This window comes from Vanessa cardui, chromosome 28 (assembly GCF_905220365.1).
Source record: "Vanessa cardui chromosome 28, ilVanCard2.1, whole genome shotgun sequence".
Lineage (NCBI taxonomy): Eukaryota > Metazoa > Arthropoda > Insecta > Lepidoptera > Nymphalidae > Vanessa > Vanessa cardui.
The window spans coordinates 3,445,886-3,461,645 of NC_061150.1; the positions used below are offsets into that span (position 1 = coordinate 3,445,886).

General features: G+C 32.3%; 1 protein-coding gene across 1 annotated transcript; it reads right to left on the reverse strand.

The window, feature by feature from the left end:
* Positions 1–729: 729 nt before the first annotated feature.
* Positions 730–2,851, reverse strand: LOC124541379 (E3 SUMO-protein ligase ZBED1-like). Its single transcript, XM_047119235.1, has 2 exons — positions 1,893–2,851; positions 730–1,806 (listed from the first exon to the last, which is right to left on the reverse strand). Exons 1-2 carry the CDS (start codon positions 2,769–2,771, stop codon positions 826–828), a joined length of 1,860 nt encoding a protein of 619 aa, XP_046975191.1. The 5' UTR covers positions 2,772–2,851; the 3' UTR covers positions 730–825.
* Positions 2,852–15,760: the final 12,909 nt, after the last annotated feature.

A 15,760-nucleotide genomic window follows, 5' to 3' on the forward strand; every position in this document is an offset into this window, starting at 1 on the left:
TCTTCGAGTAATCGGGGAACATACCTAAAAAAAAATTAAAAAAAGATTCCCGCCGAATTGAGAACCTCCTCTTTTTTTGAAGTCTGTTAAAAAATACGTTTATTTCTTCGGCATGACTATAAAAAAAAGTAAAAACCGCCTTCAGACAACCAATAGCCGCGAAAGATCAACCAAGACCACATGAATTATATCTTTTCTTTTGACATCTTAAACAATTGTGATTGTCTTGTTTTATTTAAAAAAATATTAAGTAGGTAAATAAGTAGGTAATAGAAAAAACTTATCAAAAAAGTTCCGAATATCCATTTTCATTCAAAGTGTTATTATAGTAAATCAGAATATAAATAATTTCTATTTAATAATCTGATACATATAGGTACCTACTTAGGTCCTAATTATATTCAGTAACAAAACCTTATTTATATCAAAACTCGTGCACTTTGAAAATAATTACTTGTCAAACAAATGCAAGCTGCTCGCTCGTACTCTCTCCCCGCTTTCGCAGCACTCGATGTCGCTCGGTACGATTCGGTAATCTTCGTGTCGTGTAGGCGTGCGGGCGGGCTTCGCATAGGGGTGTCCACTTTGAAAAAACATCGATGTTTTTTTCGATTCGATATATTGAAACTGTACATCGATTTCTTTCGATGTATTAGAAGAAAACATCGATGTTTTGTATAAATCGAGTACTTTTTAAAGATTTTTTTATAATTCACTAATTTAAGCATTGTATTATTAAAAAACAGTAAAAGCCATACATGAGAAAAATCTTTATTATATATTAAAGTAAGAACAAAAAAAACATCCGCATTTATTTTTATAAGTTTATTTCCAGTGTTCTTTTGGAAGACTTTGCAAAAACAACAGTTTATTTAAACGTTTGCCTTTCAGCCTATTTCTTTGTTGATTGACGACTTGTGCTGCTTTAGAAAACAAACGTTCAGATGGGACTGAAGTTCCTACCATAGTCAAGTATTTGTATGCAATTGAATGCAGTTTGGGAAGCTGAATCTTAAGATCATTCCAAATTTCTAAAGGGTTTTCACTTAATCTGGCTACTGGGCTACGCAAGTAAATAGATAGTTCATCAGAAATAGAATCGTCAGAATGTACCGTTTTCCAGCTCTTATGAACTAATTTGTGGTGATCGTCCCACAGTGAAAATTTTTCTTCTGGTTTTTCAGAATTATCTGAAGAATCAGATTCCTCGGTCTCGTTTTGTACTCTACTTTTCATCATTTCCTTGATTTTTGAAACAGCCATAGAGCAAGCGAGCGGGTCTGTGAAATGTATTTTCTTAAACCTGGGGTCCAAGATTGTGGCTACAGCAAAAGGTGTTACTCTCTCTATAGCGCCCATTCTCTTATCAATCTCTTTCAGGACCAATGACTGCAATTCTTGGGCAAGAGATTCTTCGACTTTAAGAGGTTTAACTTTTAAAAGAAGACAATGAATAAGTGGTATTACTTTACTGCTAGTGCAGTACTTATCACCTGACACTTCCTTAGTTGCAGCTTCAATCGGTCGCAGAATTTGTAAAACCGAAGAAAGAACAGATAATTCTGACGCAGTTAGCATCGGTGGTGCATTTTTATGACGAATTATTATATTATTGACGACGGTGCGAAGCTCCAAAAATCGCTCGATCATATAATAAGTACTGTTCCATCTCGTTGGGACCTCTTGGATTAATTTTGTTTCTTTCTCGGTTGCTTTACGTAGCTCATCACTAGCTACATTGCTTTGTTTAAACCAAGTCACTATTTCTTTAAGTTTGGTTATCAAGTTTCGCAGATTAGCACACTGCTGTATAGCATTTTGTGCAACCAAATTCAACGTATGTGCAAAACATGGTATATGCTTTTTTCAAAAGCTAAATCAATAGCTTTTACCATGTTAGCTGCGTTGTCTGTGACTACAGCTGAAACTTTATCATTATCTATATTCCATTCAGAACAAGTTTTCAACAGCATGTCAGATATATGTTCTGAAGTATGACGATCGTTTGACTCGTAAACTCCAAGAGTAATTGCAAAAATGTCATTACCTTCACCAAAGTGTGCTGTTACTCCTAAAAAACTTCTCATACTCATTGTTTCAGACCACATGTCAGTAGTAAGAGTAACATATACAATATTTGCCAACTTAGCTTTAAAGACTCTTGATAATGCTGCGTATTTATCATCAACCCACCGTGTCAACGTTGTTTTACTGGGAAGTTTATAATGCGGCGCAAGAACTTTAATCAAACTGGCAAAGCCTTCATTTTCAACAATTGTGAATGGTTGATTGTCTTTACATATCATATATATTAGGGCGTTGTTAATTCTTAACGTTTTATCACCACTCTCTGAAAAAGCGTATATATCTTGAAAACTTGTCACAATAGATTTCTGACGTTTTGGAGCTGGAGGAATAGAAACACATACATCGTCTTTTGAAGGGTCACATTTTTTTTCAGCATTACTAGTCAGTTCCATTTCCATTATGCCAGCAGAGCTTGTTGATGGGAGTTGATCAGAGATATTGGGAACTAATGATAAGTGTGTATTTTTCTTAATGGTGTTGCTCTGAATATCGTTTTTTTTCGAACATTCATTACTGATCTCTTGATAAGCAGCCTTATGTATATTTTTTAAATGACCAATTAAATTAGTTGTGTTGCCACAAGATTTTATAAATTTTTGACAGAGTCTACATTTTGCAGAATTTTTATTTTCTTCAGTTTTGTCATAAAACCTCCATACATCGCTCTTCTTAGACGGTGCCATCGTACTTGTTGTCAGACTGAAACAAAAATAGTGCATTCAATCAAAAATTCAAAATCTGTAATTAGTAGTTAAAATCGATAAATTCGTCAATCAATAATGTTACATCACTACAAAAGTCAAACACACAAATTAAATACAAAATGATTCAGACTAATAAGATGATGAATACATTTATTGATTTCATCAATTAATATACCTCTTGTTTAATCAATGAATATGGGCATGAATACAATTTGGAGAATAAGTTTGCAAAGTAAACTGTAACTTAAGACGTAGGTTAATTAATAAATAATGTGCGTATTACAGGTAATGTAATTTACTAAACTAATAATTACTATTTAATGTGTCATACAGTAAATTACGAATTTTACTATTTGTTGACATGGTAATAACTCCAACATTATTTATAACTTTACTTACCTCAGTTCAACCAATCGAATATGTGAAGTAAACACACAAAGATGAGATTTTATTATCAGTGATCAATAACAGTATATTTATACAAAATCCACTTCAATTTCTTCAATCCACAACAGCAAATGTAATGCAATTAATCACCATTCAATATTACAATATTTTTAAACACACACAAACGCGCCAACGCTGCCAACCGACTCGCGTGACGCGACATTGACATAACAGTTTTTTTTTTTTTAACTAGAGACGCTACTCACTGCACTCGTACGCAGTGTTGCCAACATTTTTAAAATACAGGTTGGGTTGTCCGTAAAAGTAAAATTTTAGTGGTCAGACTTGAGTTTTATGAAATTTTAATAGGTTGTCATCGATTCGATGTTTTAACACTGAAAACTAAAAAACATCGATACATCGAGTATTTCAATAGCTTTTCAAAACATCGGATCCATTCGATGTATCGCATTGTAAACATCGATGTTTTCAATACATCGATTTATATCGAATATCCCTAGCTTCGCAGCGCTGCCGTAGTAACTATTAAGTAATCTGTGGCGTTGCGCTGCTAGCGAGCTGTTATGGGTATGGGTAATGTACGCGCCGCGTAATATATGGCTGTTAAAATATTGTATTAATAATACAAACAAATGGCAAAAAAATGTTTTCTTAATTTTTATCGATAAAAGTACATGATAAGGTACTTAGTAGGGACGTCAACATTATCCAGGGGGGGGGGGGGGGGGGCAGCTGGCCTCCCCCTGCCTACCTGGGTACGCCCATGCCTCTGTCTACTTGAGGCACATCGACAAGCACTGTAGTTCCTACATCAATATCTTTAAATTTCTTAGACGACAAAGCTATCCTTTTTGTCTGCGGATCTTTTTAAATTTTGGTGTGACTCTCTTCTCTCTCGCGAAATGCTATTTTTATTTGCACAAAAAATGCAGATCAGTTGTCAGCTACTACCTTCGTCCTCGACACTCCATACATTACATGAATCTGACTTTAAATCTTTGATATCTAATCGTTCCCGATGTTTCTAGATTACAAATGTAACAACGAAGTACTTGGGTTTACAGCTATTTCAGTAGAAATTATGTCACATTTGTTTGGATATACGGTATTTCTTCTTTTCCATTTGGTGCACTTTCAGACTCAAATAGCATTAATTGTTGCGTGTGTATGTAGTGGTAAATTAAAGTTGCTTGATGCAATGAGTTGTATCTCATTATCGTCTTTGGCAACTTCTTCTTGTTTATCAGTCGTACGTGTATCAAGATTGTGTAAATTGTTAAGGTCATGGGTTTTCCAAAGCAAGCAATTTGATTCATCTAAAATAGCGTTTAATTTTGTTAGGATCAAATAGATTTTACAATAAAAAAAATTACACTTATAAAAGCTGACTAATACAAACTTAAAATAGCGAATCGACAATTGCTATCTTCATGCTTTATTTTTAATTTAGAAAACAAATTAAACGAACACTAATAATTAAAAATTATATTTATAACTTTAACGTCTTAAATAAATATTTTATATTAACTGACACTTAATGTCATTAAATAAATATATGATACGTTTTTTAATGAGATGACCTCCTTCGACTCAACTGCTAACACAAAGCGTACATCTCCCACTTTCGAAATAATAAAAAAATAATATTTCTCCCTCTTAAGTAAGATTTATCTTAAAAACAACTAAAAATCAGTACGCATAGGAGTAAGCTTTGTGACATGATATAGTCCAATTGATTTTGTTCCACGACCAGTATTTATTTTAAAAGCTGAATCGGATATTTTTTCTTCTATTTCAAATGGACCAATACTAATTTCAGTGGATCAGGTTTCTTGTGAAGAAAATAGACAAACAATTTCTTTGAGCAGTCAATAGTCATAGAGTCATCAATTAAAGTCATAAAGTATTTGGCACCACCAAGCGAACTGGTTTCACTTTTCTTTAGAGGTAAGCGTGTGTGTTTTTCTTGTAAACATGTGACACGTGTTACTTTATTATCTTTCTTCAATAATTGTACATCTTCTGTGTTATCTACTAATTTCACCAGACATTCAAAATTCAAATGGCCCATGCGTTGATGCCAGAGGTATATATATATATCTTGCTTGCCAATAGCGGATAAGTATGCATGTTAACTTCTCCTATTTAGCCTGTACATATTATTGACTAAGCTTGCGGTTGAAACAAACACATTGTTTTTATTGAATATCAAACAGCCATTGTTGTTGAACTTTACCTTACCTCCATTTTTTATAATCTGACTGGCTGCTAGTAAATTTGCGGCTAGTTCAGGTACATACAAAACATTTTGGAAAAGAATTTTGTTGTAGTGAACTTTATTAATGCACACATTTAATGTCAACTGACTAGCACTGTGAACTGATAATAACTTAATTTGCTACATTTATTGTTTTAATAGTTGGCTCTTTCTCATGTTGCAATATATTTCTATGTTTGGTCTTATGAACTGAAGCGCCTGACTCTACTCGTATATACCATGGAACCTGTTCAAGACTATCTGTTATGGCTATAAAAGCTGCAGCATAACTTGTACCCTCTTGATTTCTTATTGTAGATTTTGACTTACACTCTGCAGCAATGTGGCCATATTTATTACATTTTTGCTACAAATGTAGGCCCTCTTCCAGGTTGTTTCTTGTTACCTTTATTATTGTGGTTATAGTTGGCAGCAAATGCAAATGTGCCATTTTCACACATTTTGACATCTTGCAGAAATTTTGACTTAACAGAGTCTGCGCTTATTTTCATACTGGAGCTTTCTATTGCTATAATCATGGGCTTGTATCCTATGTCACATGTTACTGTTTCAGGTAAACCAGAGAGTAGAAGTGTCCCGAGCCACTCTTCATCTACCTTAAAACCAATGTTGCGGAGCTTGTGAGCCGTGGTCTTAATCTTGCTCACATATTCTTCCACGTTTGACATCCAGTAAGACTTGTTGTACAGAGGCTCGAAGTAAACCCACGCGGCTTGTTAGCCCCGAATCGTCAAATGCTTTTGCCAAGCAGTCCCATATTTCTTTTGCAGACTTAGTATCTTGTGTGTCAACATAGTTTATGGAGTCCACCAGCAAGATTATTTTTGATTTAGCTTTGATATCTCGTCTCAAGTCGATACCGAGACCGGGATCATGTTCGACACAATCCCACGAGTCCTCATGTTGGAGATATGTTGTAACTGCTAATATCCACGTGGAATAGTTTTCACGACCAGTAAGCTTTTCGATTTATGAAGAATTTTCAATGATTATTTCGACCCGTAAAACCAAATGTTACAGATCAGAGTAATATAGCTAAGAAGAATAGAAAAGGTGCGAAATTTACTACAGATTACATAGTTGGCTACAGATAACTTATAATTTAACACTTTCGAATATGCTGCTGTTGTCGTTTTTCTTCTATAATTGCTAACCATGATGATAAGCTAAGCTAATCAATTTTCCTTATTTAGCAGTAGACACACTCGTCACACAGGATAATCTAAATAATAATAAATAGGTCATAAATGGCAAATTGGTAGCAGCCTCGGCATCAAAAAAGGTTAAAATTTAACAAATTTTAAACAATGTTTTTGGCAAATGGCATTCTCAGTACTTAACAAACTCTGAAAAATAAATCACTTTTATAAATCTTTTATAGCCAACGTAAGAGCGCGTAGTAATTTTCTCTAATTCTCGAAATATAGTTCAAATAGGAAAATAAACTCGTACAATTACGTCCTCTTGAAAAAAATCTACATAACCATCTTTTATGACTTTAAGTCCCCGCTTTCGTTTGGTAAAAATTTTTCTTTACTTATCGAATACATGATATGAAGGAACTTCGTCATATAAAAGTGTTTTAGCAAAATCGTTTTCTTGACATAATTTAAAAAATACCATTAATGTAGTATTTTTGGGATATTTTTGGAATATGATGATTTAAATAGCAGGGATTGATATAAATTCTTTGACCATTTTCTAAATAAACGTCCAGATGAATTACCGACGGAAACCTTTCATGAATGGGAAAAGATAATATGCCATACTGCTTCAGATGAGCTTATATACCGACCATATTGGTATCTTGTAATTTCATCATTTTCATTTTTAACCCAAATGTAGCCTGATCACTTCCACGTTTATATAATAATATTTTTTGATATATAAATAATAACAAAATATATTTACGTATGTACATATATATATTTCGTTGATATATAAATATACGTATTTAATAGATTTGACGCTGCTGCAAAACTCTACATTTATATGACAGTCAAACGTTCGTAACAGCGTGGGAGAGTAAGGAACAACCCAATGGTTATCTATTTCAATATAATTTCCACGGACCTTCATCATCAAAACAGCTCCACCAATCTCTGGTGATCTTCGTTTATAAGTGGGGTATCCGCCTTCATTAGTAAGTGTTTCATATACAATTTTTTTAGGAAAACTTTTAGTACACTGACCATTTTTCATATAAACCGATAGAAAATTAAATATGTAGTTCTGGATCTTCTTGAGGTTTAGGAAATACTGCGTTTATTACATGTTATGTCTATGTCATCAGATTGAAGTTTCTTTTCAAGCCATAAGAGTATATGAGCATGAGGAAGTCTCCGTTTTTGAAATTCTACACTATATATATACATATATTTATAACATTTTACAGGACCGAATATTTCTCGTTCGGTAAGTAAAAAATTTTTTTTTTTTAATTTTAAATCAAAAACTCTAGAAATAATATCCTGAATGTCCGATGAAGACTGTCCTTCATAGAGTTGTTCCGTAATTTCTTCCCAATTAGGATTTGTTGTAAATCCTAATTGGGAAGAAATTATTAAATTGTTGTTGGTAATAAAAAGATCTAGCCGTCTAAAAAAGGACTCCGTCCGCCGTCCAGGCCGTCCTTTTTTACATAACAAAATGCATCTTGCGTACGTTAATGCATATATTGTGGACCGCTAGTATAACTCGAAGGGAGAATTACTACACGCTCTAAGTTTTCAATATCTTTATCTCACTGAATAGCGTCTTGTAAGTGAATATAACTTTCTGCTCTGACTGTTTTTGATTAATTCGTATGAATAATAATCTCTCAGAATCAATTTTATCATACATGTCCACTAAAATTGATTAAATAATTGTTTATAACGATGTAAGCTATTAAATTCATCATGTTTCACCATGACTCGATAAGAATAAAACTAAAGAGCAGTAAGTTTTTTTTGAAGTATGACTGCCAAAGCTGGTAACGTCTTCTCCCCGAGCAAACATAAATGGGTATTGAAGTATATCATATGATCTATGAGTCTCACTGATGCTTTTGAGTTCTCCGTTTTTAGTAGATAGAACAATGTCACTTTTTTCATATTGTTGGTCCATTAATAATATAGCAACTTCATTTGTAGTTGACTTATTATAACAACCAGGATGTCCCACGTAGACTTACGATCAGAATTGATAGTCAAATTGTAATTATTTATACTATTTATTGCAATTGATTCTATAGCTGTTTTGAAATCTTGAACATATGGGTTTACTGCATGCAAACAATTTTTAATATCTATGATAAGATTTTTATTTAAATTTTTAAATGACTTAATCGTACGTTAGCCTGCTCATTGTAATAAGATATAAAATATATCTGCAAAAATTGAAAAGGCTTATCCACATGCGCTTTCAATAACAATTGAAAAAATAATCTTATTAAAGTTTTTAATGATAATCAAAAATGACATGCAGCAACTGAAAATTTTAGGGTTGAAAAGCAAAATGAAGAAGTGCTTTTTAATGATGGTATTGATTGTATTCTAATAATGTATGGTGCTAAAACTGCCTATTGCTTGAATGAACTGCAATATAAACGTTTCATAGCATTAACTTCAAAAAATAAAAGCGTACAACTTAATAACATAAAGTCTACTTACAAGTTCAGCAATGGAAAAATAATTCATCGATACCACCTGAAGAATTTATTGCAGTTATAGCAAAGGGGACCCATTCCTTTTGGCTTTTCATTTGTAAGAGCATTATTATGTTTTGTAAAAAAATACAGAACTTTTACTCCCTGTAAAAGTTTTGTTTTCATAAAATCTGATGATATTTTGATACCACAACTTTCCAGACCCATGGTCATTACTCTATAATTATCCGGCTAATCTACTAGTATGAGTGTTCCCAACCATTCAACATTAACTTCGAAACCAATGTTCCGCAACTTGTACGCTGCACTCATGATTTTATTCACATATTATTCGATACTGCCACAGTTGTCTAATGAAGTATTGATCAAATCCTTCAAAGGCATTCAGTAGGTTTTTCTAAACTTCTTTCGCCGTTTTTGCATTTTCGATATGTACATAGTTTAGTAGTCGATTTGACTGCTTTCGTCAAAACGACATTGGTACCAGGTTCAATACATCCCACAATTCTTCCAATTGTAAATAAGGCATTACTGAAAACTTCCATGTAGAATAATAAATTTGAATGTACAATGACAACTATACCGGCCGGCAAATTTCTTAATTTGTAACTTATGCGTGGCCAATTTTACGGTACCTACGGAGTACAATATATCGTGCAATAGATTACTTAGACCTTATATTATTATCCCTGATCCCTTTCTTAAGAGAATTTTCAATAAAATGAAGGAGATAACTAGCAACTTCATTCGACCTCCTATTAGTTTTAGTCTCAGGCCACATGTAACATATCCTTTTTTAAGACCCATTTCAAATACTTTAAAGTCAAAGAAAGATAGTTTGCGTTTATAATAAAATGGACTTGTTTCGCCATGAGGAAGAGATACAAATTTTTGGAAGTCAAATGTAGCAGAAATGACAGTTTCAAGCTTGGATTTTATTTGGTTTCTTTAAAGACCTTGCAATGTTGTATAACGCTTAGCATGTTTGCCGATAAATACCCATTACTTTCATGATCAGAAAGACCCCAATATCGATCGAAAACATTTTTTCTTTCTTGAGAAGATATCTTCGAGCTACAATTAAATTTACAAACACCACATGGTCGTTTTACACATTTAGCTGATTAACAGAATTCAACAAAAATTTTTGGTCTCGTGTCAATCCATTTATCTTTGTTTCTTAATATCTTCTTTTGAGAACTATCAGTGCTAAACTGTCGTCTCCTCCTTTCATTTCTATTAAATGGCGTAGAACACTCACTTGATGCATCAGCTGCAAAAGAGGCATCCGTGGTAGTTATTATCGGAGAGTGTCAATTAATTATCTATTGGTTTGATATACATTTTTTTAATGTTGTCGTTATCGATCAAAATATACTATTTTCAAGAAGACTTGACCAAGCAATTTTGAATCGTCGCTTAACAAGATTTTTTTTTTTATTAAGTGAATGCCACTTACATTAAATACTTCAAAATAAAAAAGAGCAGTGTTGGACGAAAATTCCGAAGAAGACGCCACGGCACGATTCGGTCTGCTTGAGTCTTGTTTTTATCTAAACGTTAGACTCCAAGGTCTTCAATAAGTTCATTTAATAAGTACATCATTTTCTAAAGGACAACATTTATCGAAGAATCCAGTAGGGGAAAGGAAGGCAAGACGGTACACTTAAAGAAAAAAAGTATAGAAAAGAAATTACTTACTTTTATTAAACTTCTTCTTATTAAAATTAATCAACATTATTTACTCTACGTTATGACTTTGATAAAATCACAGAATACGAAGATATTAGATGATTTCTAATACCTTCAATTAGACCGTTTTACCTTCATATGGTAGGTAAAACGGACCACACATGAAGGCAAAACGGACTTAATCAGGCCTCACAATTTTCGCATAGAAATACTGCAGCTAACCTTCACTAGATTCTGAGTATAAGCCAAAACAGTACAGAGACTCAGCGTCATCCTCGTCAGACAAACTGTCTTTTTTCTTAGTTTTTGATCTTTTTACGTCAGAATTCTTGCTGGACATCCCTTTTTTTTGAAATTTCTAGTCTATTTTCACTTCTTTTCTCAATATTTTTCTTCTTTTCAATCTCTGTTTCGGCTTGTACTCTTTTTCCAGATTTTGTGCCTTTTTGCTTTTCCTCTTTTTGAAAATTCTGTGCCTTTAAAGGTTTTGTGTATTTCTTAAAATTAAATGCTTTCTGAAAAACTTTGTCAACTAATTCTGCAATCTAAAATTGAGTAATAACCCTTCCTGAGTTCATTCTATTTTTTTATTTTTTTTTTTTATTTTATTTATTTATTTAAGGACTACTAGTAGCTTCTACATGTTTTATTGACAAATGTAAAACAACTATACGAAAACAGCCAACATGTGAAGCTTTTAAAGTAGCCACAACAATTACAATATCTGTTTCAAAAATAAATTAACACACAATTACAACAACATGAGTAGAAGGATTAAAAAAAAAATAATGTCAAAATTGATAAAAATTAAAGAGCATAAAAAATAAACAAACACTTAATAAAATTAAAATTAAAAAAAAAAAACACAAATAATTTGAATTGATATAGGCACAAACTAAAATTAAATAATTCATTAAATTCATGCAAAGTTTACGTTACAATAATCACTAAAAATATAATAATTAATACAAAATAAAATTAAGTTAACATTATTTATTTATTTATTATTTGCATCTCTCAACAATTCTAGCGCCCGTTTACGATAAACCATGGCAGAGTCATTAAAAATATCTAGATCTTGACTAAAACCATTGTACAACCGAGATGATCTAGGTATTGGTGCATTACATCCTAATTTCGTTTTTGATATTCTGACATCAAAAGTACCCAGAAAACTACGAGCATTGCGCCTTGGAATACGATAGTTTAAACGATTAATTAAAAAAAATAAGAAAAATTACGATTAAACATTTTCAAGTAAGTAAGTACAGTCGATCTCGTTACGAATTATCTTAAATAGGAAAGAGAGATCTAATAATTGTCTGCGTAGAGAGAGACTATCCATATGAAAATCTTTCAAGAGATTGCTGTAATTTTTATTAAATTTTATGTATGAGATTTTTTTGTTTCTGGATAGATGATATACAAATCGCTTCTGTATTCTCTCTATACGCCGACGATGTATATCGTAACAGGGATTCCACACTACACTACCGTACTCCAGTACACTACGCACGCAAGCGTTATAGATTATTTTTTTCGTGTTATTAGTGAAGTGTTTACCGTTTCTAATTAAAAATCCTAACGTTTTGGAACTTTTCGCAATTATTTTGTTGAAGTGCGGGACAAAAGTAAGCTTGTCATCAAAAATGACACCCAAATCACTTATTTCAAAAACTTCCTCCAACTTGATGTTATCAATGCTATATATTGTTTCAAATTTATTGAGCTTTCGCGTAAATTTTATATGCTTGCATTTACTGACGTTTAATTCCATTTTGTTATTTTTACACCAATTATATATAGCATTAATATCCACCTGCAAGAGCTCTGAGTCAGCTAAGTTGTTTATTACTTTTGTTAATTTTAAATCGTCCGCAAATAGAAATACTCTACTATATTGTACCGTATCGCAAATATCATTAATGAAGATATTAAAGAGCCAAGGTCCTAAGTGTGACCCTTGCGGAACCCCGGAGCAGGCTTTATATAGACTCGAGCTATAACCTTTTAAGACCACAAATTGTTGTCTATTGTATAAATATGATTTGAACCACTGAAGCATATTACCATTGAATCCGTACTTACTTAGTTTTAAGAGTAAAATATCGTGCGAAACTTTGTCGAAAGCCTTGGTTAAATCAGTATAAATTGCGTCAACTTGCTTGTGGTTATCAATAGCTGCCACAATGAATTCACTGTACGAAACAAGATTTGATGTTGTAGATCGACCCTTTATAAAGCCGTGCTGGTTATTATTAATCATTTGCTTAACATGACATTCTAGATATGGGTAAACTATTGCTTCAAATACTTTGGCAAAAGTGGAGAGTATGGAAATCGGTCTATAATTCTCAATGCACTCTCTACCCTTGGACTTATATACCGGTACTATCCTAGCTATTTTCCACTTATCGGGAAAAACACCTGAGCGAAGTGATTCGTTGTACAATAAATATAATGGGAAACTTAATACCCATGCACATTTAGAAATAAATATAGGAGGGATATTATCATTACCTGTCCCTTTAGTTGTATCAAGTTTTTTTAAGTATTGATAAATCTGCCTTCGCGATATTACAAAATTAGTGAACGCTCCACAGTCATGTTTACATTGATTATTATAACATGGTAATGTATATGAAATTTGAGATTGTGTGTAAACAGAAGCGAAATATGAGGCAAATTCGTTACAAATTTCTGATCCAGATTTTATTACTTTTTGTTTGTAAGTCATTATGCCTGGCAGAACGGTACTATTATCTTGTTTGCCCTTAAGGTATGACCAAAAATATTTAGGATTTCTACTAATTTTTTCTTCAATAATCTTAATGTAATTATTGTAGCAAATTTTCGATAAATCTGCACTACGTTTGCTCAGAAGACGTAATGAAATTTCATCAAGTGGGTTTTTATATATTTTGTACTTATTTAAAAAAACTTGTTTCTCTTTATATAAATTTATCATTTCCTTAGTGAACCATGGAGGATATTGTTTACCTTTTTGTTTCTTTTTTGGTACATATTTTTCAATCAGTTTGTTCAAAATTTTATAAAATTTATCGATCATTAAGTTTATTGACTTACAATTACAAAATTCGCTTAACCAATTGATATTATCTAATTCTGAAATTATACTTACGTAGTCAGCTTTAAAATAGTTCTTCCTTTCACCAATAACGTTTCTTTTTAAAGAAGATCTTGATGAATAAGAAACCAATATATCTAAAGGAGGATGGTGGTGATCTGGAGGCACTATTGGGAAAATAGACTTACTAATTTTTATGTTATTATAATTACTGAATATTAAGTCTAATATTTTATTATTGTTATTACAAATGTTATTATGTTGAACTAAATTATTAAGAGATGCAAAATCAACTAGCAAATTTCCTAGGGAACTATTAGAAATAACATTATCATTAGTAGCGAACCAATTGATATTACTTAAATTAAAATCTCCCACGAGCATAACATTTTTTCTATTCTCTGCGATTCTACTATTAAAGTTATTGATAAAATTAGATAGCATATTACGGCTAACGGGAGGAGGCAAATAAACTGCACATAATGCAATTGAGTTATACTCGTCGTGACAATTTTCCCGTTCAATATTTATCCAAAGATCTTCACACTGACTTTCACAAAAACTGAGTCGCATTGATTTCAGTTTATTGGAGACCGCCACTAAAACTCCACCACCATCTTTTTTACAATGTAAACGTGAATTAACACGATCTCTTCTGTATACTGTATAACGGTTGTCGAATAATTCATGGTTCTCTATTTTATCATTAAGCCACGTTTCTATTAATATAATAACATCATAATTTGTACACGATAAATTGCAGATGAAGTCATGTGTTTTAGTACGGAGACCTCGGACATTCTGGTAGTATATATTAAGACCGTTGAATTTTATAACATGAAACACTAAAATGATCTAATAGTTTAGAGAGCAATGCAATTTACTGGATATTATTCAATACAGTATGATTTTTTACATAAATGCATTCTGAATGTTCTGTCTTTCTCATAAATACCTTGCCCTGTCTAACCCACACAAATCTGTATTTTTTTTCTTTAGATTTTATTCGAGCTGCTGCATGTAAAGACTTAATAGCAGGTGACAAGTGTTCCATAATATATATAGGCTGCTTATCTGCTGCAATACCTATGTGACTTGTGTTCAGTTTATCGTCAGGATGCGATTTATTGTAATTGATGACACATGCTAGCATCGTGTCTCTCAATCGTGGTGTGGATAGCTTTACAATCACAGATCTGGGTCTTTTGTCACTGTTGTTCAATTTTGCAACTCTAGTACAGTGATGTATATCAGACTCCTTTAGATCACATGATATCGTTTTACTCAGTTGCATTACTGTACTAATTAAATTTTCATTTTTATGCTCAGGGATCATTTGTATTTCAATGTTATTTGATCGATTATACTACTCCATAGCATGTATTCTTTGTTGCAAATCAGATGTTACTTTTTTTAGTGCATTTTTCTCTCTTTCCATTTCCGCAATTTTATCGTCGTAGCTTGCAATTATTTTTTTAGTAGATTCGTATTCTTCGCTCAAAAAAGTCATCGAGTTTTCAATTGTAGATATTTGATCTTTTATAGGTTTAAGATTTTCTTGAATCATTTTGTTTAACATGTTAGTGATATCTTCCAATAGTAAATTTTTAAAGGCCTGAAACTCATTACGAATGATTTGTTCAACGTCTTCTTTAGTAAGTTGTTCTGATGCAGGCGACCACTTTTCAGACTGATTGTTTTTTTGCCGGTTTGTCACATTGTCAGATTCTGGAGAAGTATTTTTTCTTGTTGTTATTATTTTTTTCTGTGGAATCATTCTTATGTAGTAACGACTATAACAGCAACTTCTTAACAGAAAAATAAATAATTTGAAATAGATCGCCAACAACTTG

Bases quoted from the DNA above. Each gene is read 5' to 3' on its own strand.
- LOC124541379 (XM_047119235.1), bottom strand. From the start codon at position 2,771: ATGGCACCGTCTAAGAAGAGCGATGTATGGAGGTTTTATGACAAAACT. The intron at 1,807-1,892 runs GTAAAAGCTATT...AATGCTATACAG, and splicing joins CAGACAACGCAGCTAACATG to CAGTGTGCTAATCTGCGAAA.